The 15989-nt window shown below is 46.3% G+C and overlaps 1 protein-coding gene across 1 annotated transcript; it reads left to right on the top strand.

Annotated features, from left to right (window-relative positions):
- The first annotated feature begins 1064 nt into the window (after positions 1 to 1064).
- LOC119222902 (GRB2-associated-binding protein 1-like) lies at positions 1065 to 9821 on the top strand. Its single transcript, XM_037479884.2, has 12 exons — positions 1065 to 1456; positions 4115 to 4243; positions 4398 to 4563; positions 4908 to 5100; positions 5369 to 5934; positions 6377 to 6459; positions 6540 to 6649; positions 6783 to 7072; positions 7402 to 7498; positions 7916 to 8063; positions 8257 to 8373; positions 8606 to 9821. The coding sequence occupies exons 1-12, from the start codon at positions 1382 to 1384 to the stop codon at positions 8786 to 8788; spliced, it is 2157 nt and encodes a 718-aa protein (XP_037335781.2). The 5' UTR covers positions 1065 to 1381; the 3' UTR covers positions 8789 to 9821.
- The last annotated feature ends 6168 nt before the right edge of the window (positions 9822 to 15989 follow it).

Consider the following 15989-nt stretch of genomic DNA (forward strand, 5'->3'; position numbering starts at 1 on the left):
ATAGTTGTGAGAAACAAAGAAGATTTTAATTGAATCTTTGCTCCTTGATTAGAAAAAACTTTTTTGTTTAGTGTTTTTTTTTTCTTGTTGTTTTTTACATTTCCAGGTGCTGGGCTTTGAGTTTAAAAATAAAAAGGCTGTGAAGTCTGTTGGGCCCGTTTTTCCACCTGAAAACCTTCAGATCCGCTTTGGCTGGCCGTTAAATCCACGATGGGTTGCGTCTGTGCTTTAAATCAGCTTCACGTCAGCAAAGTCTAAACTGCTTTTATCGATTCTAATGATGTCAAGCTGGGGTGCGATTTAAAAAAAAAAGTGTATTCGTTTCCTTTTGTTCATTTTACATGTTATGTTATCCAGAAGTTGTTATAAACTTTTAAGACTGAAATAAATGATGTGTCCAAAGTGAAGTGAAGTGTTTGATTATCATGAACATTCTGTAGAGGGTCAGCAGCTGGTTCAAAGTGTCATGAGATGACAGAAGGAAAATCAACGATGTAAGAACTCTGCAGTAAAGACAGATTAACACGTGGTTTTTAAATGTTTTATAAATAACTGCTTTTCGACATGCAGTACTTTGAAGTGGCCGCTAGATGTCAGCACTCGTTTTCTCATCTAAATTTGTTTAAAAAGTTCCCCTTTCTATTTGTTTGGGTCCTTTCTAATTATCCCTCAGTCTTCCGATGGGAAGTAAATAAGTTCATTTATAATAATGATAGTACTTTCATAATAAGGTTGTTCTGTTGCCTACTACTTCTAATCCTATTCTGAAATTCACTTCCAGCCGCATTTGAATTACTGAAGGGATCCTTTTAATAATTTATTTTTCAGATTTCATTTTCCCTTTTCCCCCATTTTTGTTACAGTTCTTGTAATTGATGGGTTGTATTGTGTGAAATTATTTAGCGTATATAAATATATATATAATAGAAGATAAATCAGTAGTTAAAAACCAGAAGCACCTTTTAAACTGCATCAATAATGAACCATCCTGAGATCTTAAACTTCTGGTACTTTAAGCTCCGCAGGAACGGGCGGAGTGAGAGAGGAGGAGGAGGAGGAGGAAGGAGGGTAGGAGGGAGGAGGTGGGAAAGGAGGGAGCAGAGGAGGGACGGAATGTCCGAGCCAATGCATTGTGGTCGGCCGCTGAGGAGCTGAAGGCCTCCCAGAAGGAGGTGTGACCGAGCGGCTCCTTCAGGACGCAGACTGTGGTTCGGCACCAGCTGATGTGAAGCCTCTGAAACCGATTCGAGAAGCGGGATCCTCCCGGTTTGGAGGACAATCGGATCCACGGACCTCAGGCCGATCGACTGCAGAGGATCCCGATCGATTAGTCGGAAGCGCGTCGGCTGATTGGGAGCTTTCAGGGGATCGATCGATCGGCATGAGCGGGGCGGGGGAGGTGGTGTGTGAAGGCTGGCTGAGAAAGTCCCCCCCGGAGAAGAAGCTGCGCCGCCATGTGAGTCCTTCTGCCTGGAATCTAACTAAAACTAAAAGTTTTTATGAAGAGCAATGAGTGTCTTTCAGGTCGATTCTGTGTGTTTCTAGAAGCTGAGTGGCGTCACTAAAGAGATGATTTAATTAAACGGTTTCCATTAAAATAACAAATTGATTCAGCGGAACGTGTCACGTGATCTCGTGGGTTACTTTGGCGCATCACAGTCTCTCTTTTATTCATTTTGTTTCATTTCATTTGAAGCACATTCTGAATTTTTGACTTATTTTTCATCTAAAAAATCACTGATTAAAAAAACGAAATAATCAGTTGCCATATAAACTTTATCCATAAGTAGATCTACGTCATTTGAACAATGGGATGAGATGCGGAATAAAGGGCCGATTTCTTTATTTGAGAGTCGTTAACTGCAGAATAAAAGCCCCACTTTTGCATTTTTTTTGGTACTTTTACTCATTTTGAGAGCGAACGAATAACCTTCGTGTGCAGAATCCTCCTCCAGTGATGACAGTTCACACAAAGGCTTGAATCCCAGTTCAGGGAGAGGATCTTATTTTGAAAGGAAATTGTGTTATAAAAATAAATATTGAATAAACTCAGGAACAACTTGAAGGCTGTTTGTTCAATGGCTGCACAACGTGAAGAAGCAGTTACACACACACACACACACACACACACACACACACACACACACACACACAGGGGGGGACACGGCACACATTCGATCTGCTGCAGCCATTATGGGCTCTTCCCTGTGTGTGTGTGTGTGTGTGTGTGTGTGTGTGTGTGTGTGTGTGTGTGTGTGTGTCTGAGTGTGTGTTGACAGTAGACACACAGCTGGCCAGGCAGAGTGTGTGTGTGTGTGTGTGTCACACACTGGGCTGTGTGGTATACGGCACTTCCTGTTTTCTTCTTCTTCACCCAAAAATGTATGTTCGATCCCCCTCACACACTTCACCGATGTCAGCTCCCGGGGATTGTGGGTAGTGAAGTCCTCGTGATTGTTGGACATTTTGTTTCAGCATCTGTTATTATTTTGTCCACATAAAAGGCCGATGTTTCAGATCAGCAGTTAGGAGCAGTAAACAATTCTGTAAACACACACACAAACACACACACACACACGCACACACACAAGCAAGAAGACTGTAACTGGAAAAGAACAGAGAGGGAAAAAACAACAGAGAAAAGAAAGATTAAGATTAAGGGAAAATATGTGGAGCAGAGGTGAGATTAGCTCCACTCAACTGCAGCGTGTGTGTGTGTGTGTGTGTGTTACGTAATAAACTAATCGCTCTCAGCTGGGCCTGGAAGAGAGGAGGTCTCCTTGAAGATTTGTAACCCCCTTCACACTTCATGTGTGAGGGCATCACAGACTGTGTGAGACTTCACAGGCTGATTGACATCCGTTGGTGACCAATTAGGGGGCGGGACCGTCCACCTTGTCTTCGGCGAATGAATGAATGAATGAATGAATGGATGAATGATAGAGGGAAGAGATCATTGAACAAAGACGGTTGTTGATCCGGTGTTTGTCGGGCGGGTGGGGGGGGGGGGGGGGGGGGGAGGTTAAGGTCCATTGTGCCCTCTTCCTGTTCGAGGTCAGGGGTCAAAGGAAAGAAACAAGCAGATCAGAGAAAGCTTCTGAAGTAAACAGCGCTGACATTTGGGCCCGGCAGCGGAAACCGTTCCACAAACGGACCGGTTATGAAAAATGTTTCCTTTCTGCTGACGCTTCTTCTCTTTAAGTGGCGGCTGCTGTCCGTGGTGCTGACCCGAGACCCGTTAAAATCTAACGTACACTTTGTAAATCATTGGAATTACAGGTTTACTAAAAGCCTGGTGGAACTCGGCCTTTTGAAGGAGGAGTTCACTGCAAAACAAGATCAAGTGAATAAGTGCTCAATGGAATTTCTTTTCTGTCATTGTTTAAACTTTTGCCACCCTGCTGCGGCCTAAACACACACACACACACACACTCTCACATCTACTGCCATCTCACTTCCTGTTCAGAGATTTCCTCTTCCTGTCTGTGTTTGGAGAGTAAGTAGGATTCAACACACTATTTATTACACACACACACACACACACACACACACGTAGTGTATTAATCCACATAAGCAGCAGCCCAAAGTTTTAAGTCTCTACTCTTTTTAAGATTTTTCACTGACGTCTTTGTACAGAAAAACACTGAGATCATCATATGTGCAGATTGTGTGTGTGTGTGTGTGTGTGTTTATTGGGGCCCTCCCCAATAAACACACACACACACCTGCTGTAATTAAATTAAAATCCCTTTTCATGCCTCACCCATTTGCGTAATCACAATGTGTCTTTGACACACACACACACACACACACACACACACACACACACAGGGAGTCATCTGTGAAATATGAGGTGTCATCCCGTGGACGGCTCATGGGAGATGGAGACTACCCATAATGCTCAGCGCATGACGGCAACAAACACTGAGTTGAGAGAGAGAGGAAACAACTCGACTGACACTTTGTAATCTGTAAAACTGATCATTTTGGAAAAAAACGCCATTTGGTGTAAATGTTCGACTGGTTCTTCAGTTTTTCGCTGTGGTTCTGGTCTGAACGTGTGAAGCCGGCCCGGGTCACGTGACCCGCGCTGTGCCCCTCTCTGTTTCCCCAGGCGTGGAAGAGGCGCTGGTTCGTGCTGCGCAGCGGGCGGCTGAGCGGCGAGTCGGACGTCCTGCAGTACCTCAAGAACCCGCAGGCCCGCCGGCCCATCCGGACCATCAACCTGAGCCTGTGTGAGCAGGTAGCCACCGACCACCTGACTAACCCTTTCACAGGCACGCTCCGACTTACACGCTAACGCCAGTAATAGAGTGATAGTTACTGTGTTACATTCCGTTAAAGGGTTACAATCCCCCCCCCCCACCCCTCCCCTCCCAACCCCCCCCCTCCCTCAGGTGGACGCCGGCCTGTCCTTCACCAAGAAGGAGCTGGAGAGCAGCTTCGTCTTCGACCTGAGGACGGAGGAGAGGACCTGGTACCTGGTGGCGGAGTCCGAGGAGGACATGAACCGCTGGGTGTCCTCCATCTGCCTGCTGTGTGGCTTCAACCCGACGGAGGACGGTGCGGCTGGGCGGGGGGGGAGCGGGACGGGGGGGGGCGGATCATAGGCGGGTGGATGGTTGCGTGGGTTGATGCTGAGTCAGCGTGAAAACCAGTAGGAGGAACGGAGACAACACGCAGATAGGACAGACGGACAGAAGTGTCCCGGCTGTGTCTGTGACTCACCGGGGACATTTGGACGTTTTGTAACGTTTGGTCCTTTACACACCAGTGAGCTCTGTATATTTCTCAAATTACTGCATTTTATTTGCTGGACACGGATCTAAAATCCGACCCAACGAGCATCAGGTTTAATAATAGTAGTTTTGGGTGAAAGACGTGATCCTTTTCCCTCTCATCTGCAGCCGCGCAGAGACACGCTGTCTCCGGCTCGTCCTCCGCCGCAGCGATGGCCGCGGCCAGTCGCTCTGCCGCCGCCGTCGCCGCGGCAACAACGGGGTCAGTCCCGGAGCCGTGTGACCCGGTGAGCGCGGGGGGCCCGACGGGCGACCTGGAGGAAAACTACCTGTGGCTGTCCCACTGCCAGAGTCACAACAGGTAAACACACACACACACACACACACACACACACACACACACACACACACACACACACACACACACACACCTGTGTTCATAGAGATGCTACTTTAAACATCTCAAAGGAGACTCTGAGTCTGATTTGCAGGTTTAGACGCGTTGAATCTGGTAAAAAGGGGATTAGAGGTCTTTGTTAGTTGGGTCACGCCCAGAATGTCCCTCCTCGTCCAGGTGGTCCGGTTCGAGATTTGTTGAGGTGTTAAAGTCTTATTGTTCTCGTCTGCAGGGCTCCTCTGGGCTCCTCCGCTTCTCTGGAAACCGACTGCAACGACCTCCCGCCTCCCTCCTCCTCCTCCTCCTCCTCCTCTTCCTCCTCTCCGTCGCTGCTTCCCAACGGCCGGCCGGCTCCGTCCTCCTCCTCTTCCTCTGGCTTTGATGCCAGCGTGACCTCTGACCCCCGGGGGCCGGCCGGCCGCCTTCGCTGTCACCCGTCCCCTCACCCCAGGAAGCACTCCCTGGACTTCCGCCTGCGGCCCGTGGCGATCCCCCCCTCCGCCGCGCCGCCGTGCCCCCACCCGTGCGCCGCCGCGGGTTACCAGGTGCCTCGGCCGGCGTCCCCCGCCCAACCGCGGCCCCCCCGCCGCCCGTCCTCCCCGACCCAGCCGGAGCTCCGGGCCGCCGCCCGGACGGCCCCGCCGCGCCCGCCCAAGCCTCGCGGCGCCGCGGCCCGGGGGGAGGCCTCGCAGGGGGGCCAGCGGAGGGCCACGCTGCCCCACTGCTTCCCCGAGCTGGAGAGGAGAGACGGGTGTGTGGAGGGAGGAGGTCTGCCGAGGAGCAACACCTCGCCGAACGGTCCGTCCCTCATCAGAAGGGGGGGGGGGGGTCTCCACCTTTTGGTCCTTTAATGTCTCTTTGTGGTGGATGTGTTTCTCTTGGTTGTCCACTTCACCCTGACAAAGATATCCGGTTGTTCAGCTCACACACGGAAGCCTTTTGGTAAATTCGGACTTCGGATTAATAATAATAATAATAATAAGAGGCTGTGAAGGAGAGGAGATCAAGTAGCTTTGTTGTTGCTGCAGTGTTGGCGGATTACATCCCCGCGGCTGTAACCGTTTGCACCAGGACTGCAGAATAAGACGAGACCTTTGCCCTCTATATGCAACAGAGACTCTTTGTCTACGCACGTCTCAGCTCAGCTGGTTTAACGTGTTCCTCAGTTCTCCAAAGGTTCCTTCGCGGTGCGTCAGAACAGCCTCCGTAATAAAAACAGACTCGTGTGCTCCTGTTCCAGGTTGCGACTCCTTTTCCGGCCCTCGGTCTCTGTGCCACAGAGCGAGCATGTTCGACTTCAGCGAGCGCTTCAACAGTTACTTTGTGAGTAGAATGTTGGAAGCAAAGAGTCCACGTTGGAGGCCTTTAGGTCGTCGTGTAAGTGCAGGTCCTTCTCCCTCCAGCTGAATAAAGGCCTGGTCCCCCTGGGCAGTGTCTGCTGTGAGGACGGCGATGTGGACGAGAACTACGTTCCCATGAGCGCCGCCACCACCGAGCCTCCCGTTGCTGCGAGGTCAGTCAGAGGGACGCAGAGGAACCTTTTGACCTTTGGACCTGCGCTGAATGACATCATTTGACTCTCCTTTGTCCTTCCCATGGAACCCTTTCAACTTGCTCTTCTTCTTCTTCTTCTTCTTCTGCTCCAGGGCGCCTCCACCTCCCCCCTCGGACCCCTCTGTCCAGCTGCAGGAGGCCAACTACGTCCCCATGACCCCCCTGGCCCCCTCGCCCCCCGCTCACCGGGCCCCGGGGGCGACGGGCGACCCGGCCTCCCTCGGGAAGTGGGTGCCCCCCCCCGCCCACGCGGGTTTTCGCAGCTCGGCCCCCCTCACCCCGCCGCCGCTGCGCAGGAACACGGCGACCTCCCCCGGGGGAGCGGGAGGAGCGGCGATGCCCCCCCCGATCCACCGCGACCTGAAACCGAAACACCGCCGGGGTGAGTGTGATGCCTCCTGATGTGGTCACATGATGAGTCACGTGATGCAAGCCCCATTATGCAATCAAATATCTGATTAAACAAACCACAGAACCAGAACCAGAGGAGGAACCAGTGTGTGGTTCCCCTCCCAGTCTCTCTGTTTGTCACCTCTTTGTGGTTTGAATTATTTACAGCTTCTGGAAACTCATGAAATATTAGTGATGGTCGTGAAAGTGTTTCTGCAACGCATTTAGCATTTAAAAGATTTCATATATTTAATTTTTCATTCTCCTTTCTTATATATGAAAAATGATCTCATCCCAAACACCTCTCCTCTCTTCTCCCAGTGAAACCAGCTCCTCTGGACATCACTCCAATGCAGGAGGACTGGCAGGAAGTCCCGCCCCCTGTCCGCTCGCCTGTCACTCGAACCTTCACCAGAGAGTGAGTGTGTGTGTGTGTGTTTGTGCAGCCTTTGTGAGCCCTTTTGTTCTCTGCTGCCTCCTTGTGGTTTGAGCAGTGATTCATTAAATCAAAAGATTAAAAACTAAGTAATGCACTATTTATATTATTATATACTGTATATTATAACATGAATTTGAAATGTTATTGCTATTGTATTCATTAAATATAATTAAGTTATTTTTTTATTCTTTAAAAGATAGTAAAAGGAAAACCTGTTCAAATATTCTACCGTTTGGATTGATGTCTTCAAATGTCAGACTCTGTGTGAATATGTCATCAAAAGAAAGACAAATAGCCACAAACTCAAAAAAAATAAAAATTAAATATTTCATCATAATAAAAATAAATCAATCGTAGCGGCTCCAAACTATATTGTTATTTTTCATTGTGCGTCAGTCCGTCCAGTTGTCGGTCCGTCGGGCCGACCTCCGCTGACAGCTCGTCCCCCTCCTCCGACTCCGATGACCCCGACGACAGCTGCGTCGCCATGACGACGACGACGACAACGAAGACTTCCAACCTCAGCTTCAGCGCCGGCGAGCCGGTAAAACGCTCGCCTCCGTTTGAGTCTCTTTTCTTCTTCTTCTTCTTCTTCTTCTTCTTCTTCTCCACCACCGCATCCTTCTCCTCAAGCATCCTTCTCCCTGTCCTCCCACCATCCTTCTGCTCCTCTGGGTCTCATCCGGGTTTGACTTGGTGTCATTCCCCTGATTGTGTGTGTGTGTGTGTGTGTACAGACCCTGAGGCTCATGCTGCACCGGGCCTCAGAGGGTGGAGTCAGCAGCCCGGTGCTGCGGCGAGCCGTCGGCGACAAACAGGTGGAGTACCTGGACCTGGACCTCCACAGCCGACAGGTGACACGACTCTCTGTGTGTAAACGTCTGCGTGATACCGTCAAAATGATTGTTCGCGTGTGGTAGTTCAGCCACTAGAGGGCGACACGTCACTTCCAATAAATACCAGGTGTGAAATAAGTGCATTCGTTCCTCATTGTGTTTTTTTAAATGTGTGACACATTTCGAACGCTTTTGTTTTTGCGTCAATAAATGGATCCGCCGAGTGTTTAATGAAGGAATCTTTAACCAGAGACGCAGCGCGGCCGAAGGCGGCGAGCAGGCCGCGGCGGGCGAGGAGGGGCGCGCACGGGGCGAGCGTGCACGTGTGGACTACGTGGTGGTGGACCCCAGAAGGACCAAGGCCCTGAGGAGCACCAGAGAAGCGTGGCATGATGGGAGGATGTCCACGGAGAAGGAGAAGTGCCCGAGCTAGCCTTTGGTCACGTGACCACAAAACCCAAAAGACGCGGCTGGGGATTTATGTGCGAAATGATGTGAAAAGCCAACAAAGTGATTGTTGTTTAGAGATTTCCCAAAATGAATGACATGTCGTCCTCGTGACCCTGGAGGTGAGGTCACCACGTTCAGTCGGATTCATCTACTGGGAGGCATGAAGGCAAAATGTCATGGAATCCTAATTTCTGGAGAGGTGGTTTCCTGGTGACCTTCAGGAAACTTGGGGTTTGACCTTAAGTGTGTTGTAATGTGAAGTTCCTGTTGTTGTTGTTGCTGATGATCTTCTGTTCTTTATCATCTCACCTTGTGGTCCATGCACCTGCTGAAGGTCTCACTTTTACATTTTTAAGGTTCCTGTTGTCAGGGTGTTGTGAACCAGATTGGATCTAGAGGTTACAATACACACATTTCCTCACACACACACACACATGAGAAGATGACGTCAAGCATCATGAAATGAAAGTGGTCAAGTAACAAAGGTTCACTCTGATTCTTGCATCAGAATATGTAAACGTCTGATTCTTTTTCCCAGTAAATACTTCACTTCACACTGTATTTAAAGTATTTGGGGGTTTTAGGATTTTATTTCAGTCACTTTAACCCGAGGAAGAGAAACATTCACCTCACTGATTGTGACACTTGGTAAAGAAATGTCCTCACTTTGAGACATAACTAGGAGACTCTCCTCCACCCTCCTACAAACACCACCCACAAAGAGTTTTTATAAAGAGGAAATAGAGCGTGAACTTTAGGTCAAGATAAAATGAAAAATGTCATATAAATGATCCAAATCTCTTTGTGTGTCGATACCGAAGTGTTTATGGACCCTGAGACGGTGTCTCTGGTTCCACTCAATAACCGGACAGCAGACCCTCTGTGAATGACATCATGTACATCTGTTCTCTTTTAACCGCTACACGTGTTGTGTGATGTATCTCTCTCTCTCTCTTTGTGTTCAGGTTGACTTTAGAACCACTAGTTCATGAGAATAAAGATCAGCTTCCAGCGTCTCCGTGTGACCTTGTTGATTCGTAGAAGAATCAAAGCATCTCAACGTGATGCTGCTCTGACACATGGTTCACTTTTGCTCCGCTGACAAAGCACATCCATTCAGAATCATCCTGAATCAAAGAGAAGAACATAGAAAAGCACTTTTTCTCCTTATGAGTGAACCAGTGACTCTCAGGCTGGATGGATGTTTATCATCGTGAAATCTCAGTAATTTGCTGTCGAGGGACACGATCACAATCAACCCTTGTGTTTACCTGTTTACTGTAAACCTTCCTCCCAGGAGACTCAAGCCGTTTTAGAACGAGTGAGCAACTCGTGTACTGCTTGGTCGTTGTATTTTGGGTGTTGTTCGTGATCACTGTGGTGAGTTCCTTCTCATTGGGTCTCAGCTCTGTGAGGGCGCTCTGACACTCAGCAGGACGTCACCTTCACAGAGGAACGTGAGGAACCTCGTCTGGGAGAGTTATCTCATTCTAGACTTAAGTAAGTGTGTCAGAAGGAAACTCACTGAGGAGTTTACTGAGGAGCTTCAGGTCACATGACTCAAGACGTCCAAGGTAAACACATATATGTATTATGTGAGGATTATTGGATTACACAAGACGTTTGTTTGGTAATATGCTAATTATTGATGACATGTCAGACCTGATCCATCAAGAAAAAACTGCTTTATTATTTAGTAAAGAACGTTTTCAACAACAGCATGAGGTGTAGTGTGTTTGTTATAAATGTTGGTAAAGCATTCTTATATTTATCTATAAGAACAGGGGGCGGGGGGCATCGTTTTTATAATGATGGGGAGCGGTCGGTTATCAAAATATTGAACAAATACAGAATCCCTTAGTGTTCGTTTCTAAAGCCTCGCATTAAGACATACGTCACTTTGTCATTTAACGTTAAATGCACTCTGCATGGGGGGGAGGAGGAGGGTTCATGTCGCTAAATACCAACTGAGATCAACTTGTACCGCGACCACCGATCTGCCTCCTGAAAAAGATCCTTCACCACTTTACGCACGCAGCGTCACTCTGATTTGCGTCACGTGATAAACCAATAAGGTGTCTGGATGGTAAATGTTTCCACTTCTCATCCAACCACAATCAAATCCACGAAATCCCGACGGCGCGATTAATCCGGATAGTTTTTTGTGTGTTTTTGAACAGTGACAAGCCGGAAAACCTTCCGAAATGAAATAGTAACGAGGCGATTTTTTAAATGTAAGAAGTAGAAAGTACAGATATTGGCGCGAAAATGTAAAGAGTAAAAGTAAAAAGTCGTCTGAAAAATCAATACTCAAGTAAAGTAGAGATACCCAAAATTTCTACTTAAGTACAGTAACGAAGTATTTGTACTTCGAAGTATTTGTACTTGACACATCTGGTGCTCAGTATCGCGCATGCGCACCACGTTAATTCACCTCAGCCAGCATGTCTGCAGGGGCCACTAGAGGGCGCCCTACGTGACTCCCGCCCTCCTCTCTATAATGATCCGTCAGGTGGAATCTTACGTCTCGTTACGCAAACACAAACCAGGGGGAAAAAGTTAATACATGAATTTAAATAGTAATTATCCGGGGCCAATAGGAGCTTGTTGGTAACAGTGGTTTACCTTCATGCAGAGTCATTTTCATTGATCCATCTCCACAACAAATCTGATGAACACAGGATGTGAAGACACACTGTGGATCGTTGATGTGATGATGATGTGACGTTGGAGCCTCTTCTCCTCTGTCTCCTCTCACAGGGAGGAGATGATCTGCAGCATCCTGGTGATCTTCATCCTGACCTCCTGTGTCTGTGGTCAGTTCACTTTAGTGTTTGTAAAGCAGCTGTGAAGCATCAGCACACACTCCTCAGAAACATCTGGAGATGGAGTCTAAAGGCTCCATGTTAAAGCTGTCACTTTGTCACCTCCTCCTCTCCTTCTCTGTCTCCTCAGCAGGGTCATTTGTAGTGAATGTGACACAGAGCTGGTATCATGCAGAGGAGAACCACAACATCTCACTGGAATGGATGTTCCCCACCAGCACGGACCACTCCAACAACTCCCTCTATGTCTCCTGTGAGATGTTAGCTGATGAGATACCCTTAGTCCTGTTGAGTCTACATGAAGGTGTGGAGGTCCCAGAGTATCAGGATGAACGCTTTGCAGGACGAGTCCAGTGGGACAAAGACGTCCTCAGAGAAGGACGACTCAGACTTCACATCTCCAGACTCCAGACTAATGACTCTGGGCTGTACTGGTGTCAAGTGGACACAAGTTATGGGAAGAACTCTAAGGAATGTCACCTCAATGTCACTGGTAGGTTCATGAAGTTAAACTTACTAACACGTTTAATTCAGCAGCTTTATTCAGATAAATAAACCTCTTTCTTTACATTAATAAACAGATTTGTTGGGTCTCTTTGCAGCAGTGAAGGATCGACCTGAACCTGAGACAACGAGAGAGACTCAGGAAAGTATCGTTCTCTACTGTGAACTGGGCCTGATCGCAGCTCTACTGGTTCTTTCTCTATTTTCTGATATGAGTGATCAGGACAACAAAGAATACACCAGAGCCCCCGTTGATGTTATTGATCTTTCAAGTGATGGCACAGAAACTGTCTGAGGTGTTCAGGTGAGAGAAATCGGGATCTTAAGCCTGTTTGTCTAATTAAAAATGACTTTACTTGAGAATGCAGTGTGAATGATGAGCAACTGATTCCAGCTCAGTTTTAAAAAAGTAGAGAAATGTGAATGATTACAAGTATAAAACAGCACAAAATCTGAAATATTCCTACCAGTGGTAACTACAGTACATCATATAAAATCATCATGTCAGGGCGACTGATGGTAGAGCGTCCAATCAGAGGGTCACAGGTTCCATCCCGGGCGCTTTGAGGGCTCGGGAGGCTAGAAAAGCACTTTTAAAAGAATAAATTGTACTTTTAAATGTAACATGAAATAAAAAATGAACACAAAAGTTATTTGCCAAAAACTAGCATTACATTTTGAAATGTGAATGAATGTTTATTTCTTATTTGTCCTGCTGTTATAATTTTAAAAGAAGAAATTGTATTTTTCATTTCCATATTCAAATCAAAACCCTTTTAAGAACTGCTTTCATGAGACATGATGGGACACATCTAGCAGCTGAGGGACCAATGGCTGTCTCTCAGGGAGCAGATGTTCAACTAGAAGACGAAACCTGTTCGATCCACCAGGGGGCGTCACGTGACTAACATACTGTTAAACTGTAAACTTATTACTCTCAAGGGCTTCTCCATTTACACCGTGAGTCACGCCCCAAAGGACAATGAGACAAACCGTTGGTTTGCTGCACCACAAAAACCTGTTTGAACCTGAGACATGAAGCTTCATGACAGGTAGAGATGAAGAGTGGGAGGTTCTCAGTAGTCTTTCACTTCTGTGAGTGAATTCTCTCCTCAGATAGAGGACACACTTCAGGTCCTTCACATGTGAGAACTGAGCATAAAGAACCGACACGTGGTCCCTGATCGATATTTTATTCTTAACTTTGTAAAAAAGTTATAATGAACTTCACTGACTGAGGACTTTACTTCACATGACTCAAGACGTCCAAGGTAAGGAGAGAATTACTTCACATTCCTATGATTTTTTTTAACATGTATTATGTGAGGATTTGTAGATTACACATATTTACAATTGATGTGGTTTATTTTGTTTATTACATATAATTAAACTGTATAAAGATGCAATCTATTGATTGAATCAGAATATCTCCTGATCCATCAGTGAATGAAGCATCAGTATGATTTTAATGAGCCTGATGAGGTTGTGTGTCCCTGTGAGGTGTTTGTTCTAAATGTTGGTACTAGATGTTCACACTGTGCTTCATTGATGAACAAGAAGCTGATGGAGGAAACACGAGGTCTGTGGAGACAAAAGCTTAGAAACCTGAGAGCTTCATGTGGTCGTTGAATGATTCAATCTGAGAGAGTTTAGTGCTTTTATTCTATGATTCATGGCGAGTCGAGTCCAGAACAGCTGAACAGAACTTTGTTACAGCGTCAATGGTTTCACATCATCCTGAATACAGCGTGTAGGACCAGTTGGTCCATGAGGTCTTTGTTTCTTTGTCCCCTGAAGACAACGTGCTGATGGAGGTTAAACTCTGCACCGGATCAGGAACTAAAGTAAATAAAGATTTTAAATTTAAAAAAAAGACCTGAAACTTTTAAATATAAGATTTAAATCTGAAAATATAAAATCTGTGATATAATAAAAAACTGAAATGAAAAACTTTCAGGTTCACATTTCTTTTTTAAACGATCAGAACTTTTGGCCTCCATGAGGCTCCATAAGGTCTGTTTGAAGAGTTTATGGTTCAGTTATAAAGACGGTTCATAAATAGAGAAGTTATGAACAATACCTTCTGCTCTTTGTGAAGGTTTAGTTCTGTTCCTTTGTCCAACTGTTGAGTGTTTGATGCTCTGAGGCAAACATCTGAAGCCCTTCATGAACCTTTTCACTAAAGAATGATTCAAGCACAAGATTCCCCTTTTTCTCCACTAATTTGGTTTAGGCCTATTACTTTTGTATTGCTTTTGCATATTAACATGCTTTACACATATTTTATTTGTTATTTATACTAGTAGCCTACTGTGATGATTTTACGCGTCCCAGATTTTTTGATGCCCCCCCCAGGCACTTGGTGCCCAACGCGCAGTGCGTGATGTGCGTGTGCAGAGCGCCGGCGCTGCGTGGACAATAAATATCAGAGCCAAGAGCAGCGAGTGTAGTCACCTACTGCTGCTAACACATCCCGTCAGACCAGGATTATTCATTTATATCCGTTAATGAACTTTTCTCCTCTTGTTACCCTGGTAACCGCTGTCATTACAGACGGTTGCGTCGATTTTTACTGTGAAAATCTACGTACTTCCGGTTTAGCGGCCACGCTTCGTATTTTCATTCGATTTCAGCTGGGTTTGCGTCTGTTTTGTCCGTCTCCATCATTCTTGTTTAGCGCGTTAGTTCTCCCGCTCATCACTCAGTGAAGTGACGTTGAGATGTTCTTTTTAGTTCAACACCTTTTCCTTCATTAAATCATTTTGATTTTAACTGTTCATTCAAAGATGTCTTCCGTCCGTCTGGTGTTTCCTCATTTTTGAACACAATGTATGTGACCTTTGTGACCTCTCTCAAATGTGCACAAGCTTGTTGATCAAAATACAGGAAGTCCCGTTTCAACGCCATCGCCTCGCATACTCGTTTTGTAGTTGAGGCGTCGCATTCACCTGCATCATCTCATCAGGAAGGACTCATCCATCCGTTGGTTTTGTTGAACTGTACAATATACATTTAGTGTGCTCTTCTATTTGACCCATTTCAAGATATGCAAAAAGCGTTATGTTTTAAATCCCTTAAGCTCAACAACAGCAGGTTTAGTGTGGACCTTATTATAGAATTATGTTAACCTTAGAAGTGTCATTTGATTTGTTAAAGTGATGATGACCTTCCACCATTAATGAAAGGCTCCCTTAATGTTTAGGACTTCAGTCCTTGTGAATGATCAAGAGAAATGATCAACAGTTTCCCTTTCAGAAAATGACAGTCATATGTTGAAGTAAATACACAGACAAGAAAATGTAAATTACCAAATATTTATTCCTTTCCTTTGCAATAATAAACCAAACATTGTTGCGTCTGTGGGCGAACCGGAGAGCCCGGAGAAAACCCACAAAGACCTAATCTCATTCTGCCAATTGTAAACCAAACCGTGTTTGGTGTGTGGGAGGAAACCGGATGACCCGGAGAAAACCCACGAGAGAAGGTAAACCAACCCCAACACATCTGTGAACATTCTGAAATATGTCACCGAATGAATCAATTCATGATTATATAAATATAATCATTATTCATTTCAATGACACAAATCACTATCTGTTCTTGCATGGGTCGGGGGTTGGTCTAACCTCTTCACCCTGACCTGATACATGTTACCTAGTGGACCTTGAAGTTGTAGAGGCATGTCTGGTCTTCATCCCCCCAGTTGGTCCAGATCTGTAGCTTCACCTGGCCGAAGACGTCTTTGACTGAGACCTGGTCAGAGACGAGAGAGACACGTGAACGAAGGGAGCCGCGCTTCGTGGCAGAGATGCAGAACTGGTTCAGGTTGCAACTCCACCTCCGTCTGTCATAGTG

This window comes from Pungitius pungitius, chromosome 1 (genome assembly GCF_949316345.1).
Source record: "Pungitius pungitius chromosome 1, fPunPun2.1, whole genome shotgun sequence".
Classification (NCBI taxonomy): domain Eukaryota; kingdom Metazoa; phylum Chordata; class Actinopteri; order Perciformes; family Gasterosteidae; genus Pungitius; species Pungitius pungitius.

Bases quoted from the DNA above. Each gene is read 5' to 3' on its own strand.
- LOC119222902 (XM_037479884.2), top strand. From the start codon at position 1,382: ATGAGCGGGGCGGGGGAGGTGGTGTGTGAAGGCTGGCTGAGAAAGTCC. The intron at 6,460-6,539 runs GTGAGTAGAATG...TTCTCCCTCCAG, and splicing joins AGCGCTTCAACAGTTACTTT to CTGAATAAAGGCCTGGTCCC. The intron at 7,073-7,401 runs GTGAGTGTGATG...CTCTTCTCCCAG, and splicing joins GAAACCGAAACACCGCCGGG to TGAAACCAGCTCCTCTGGAC.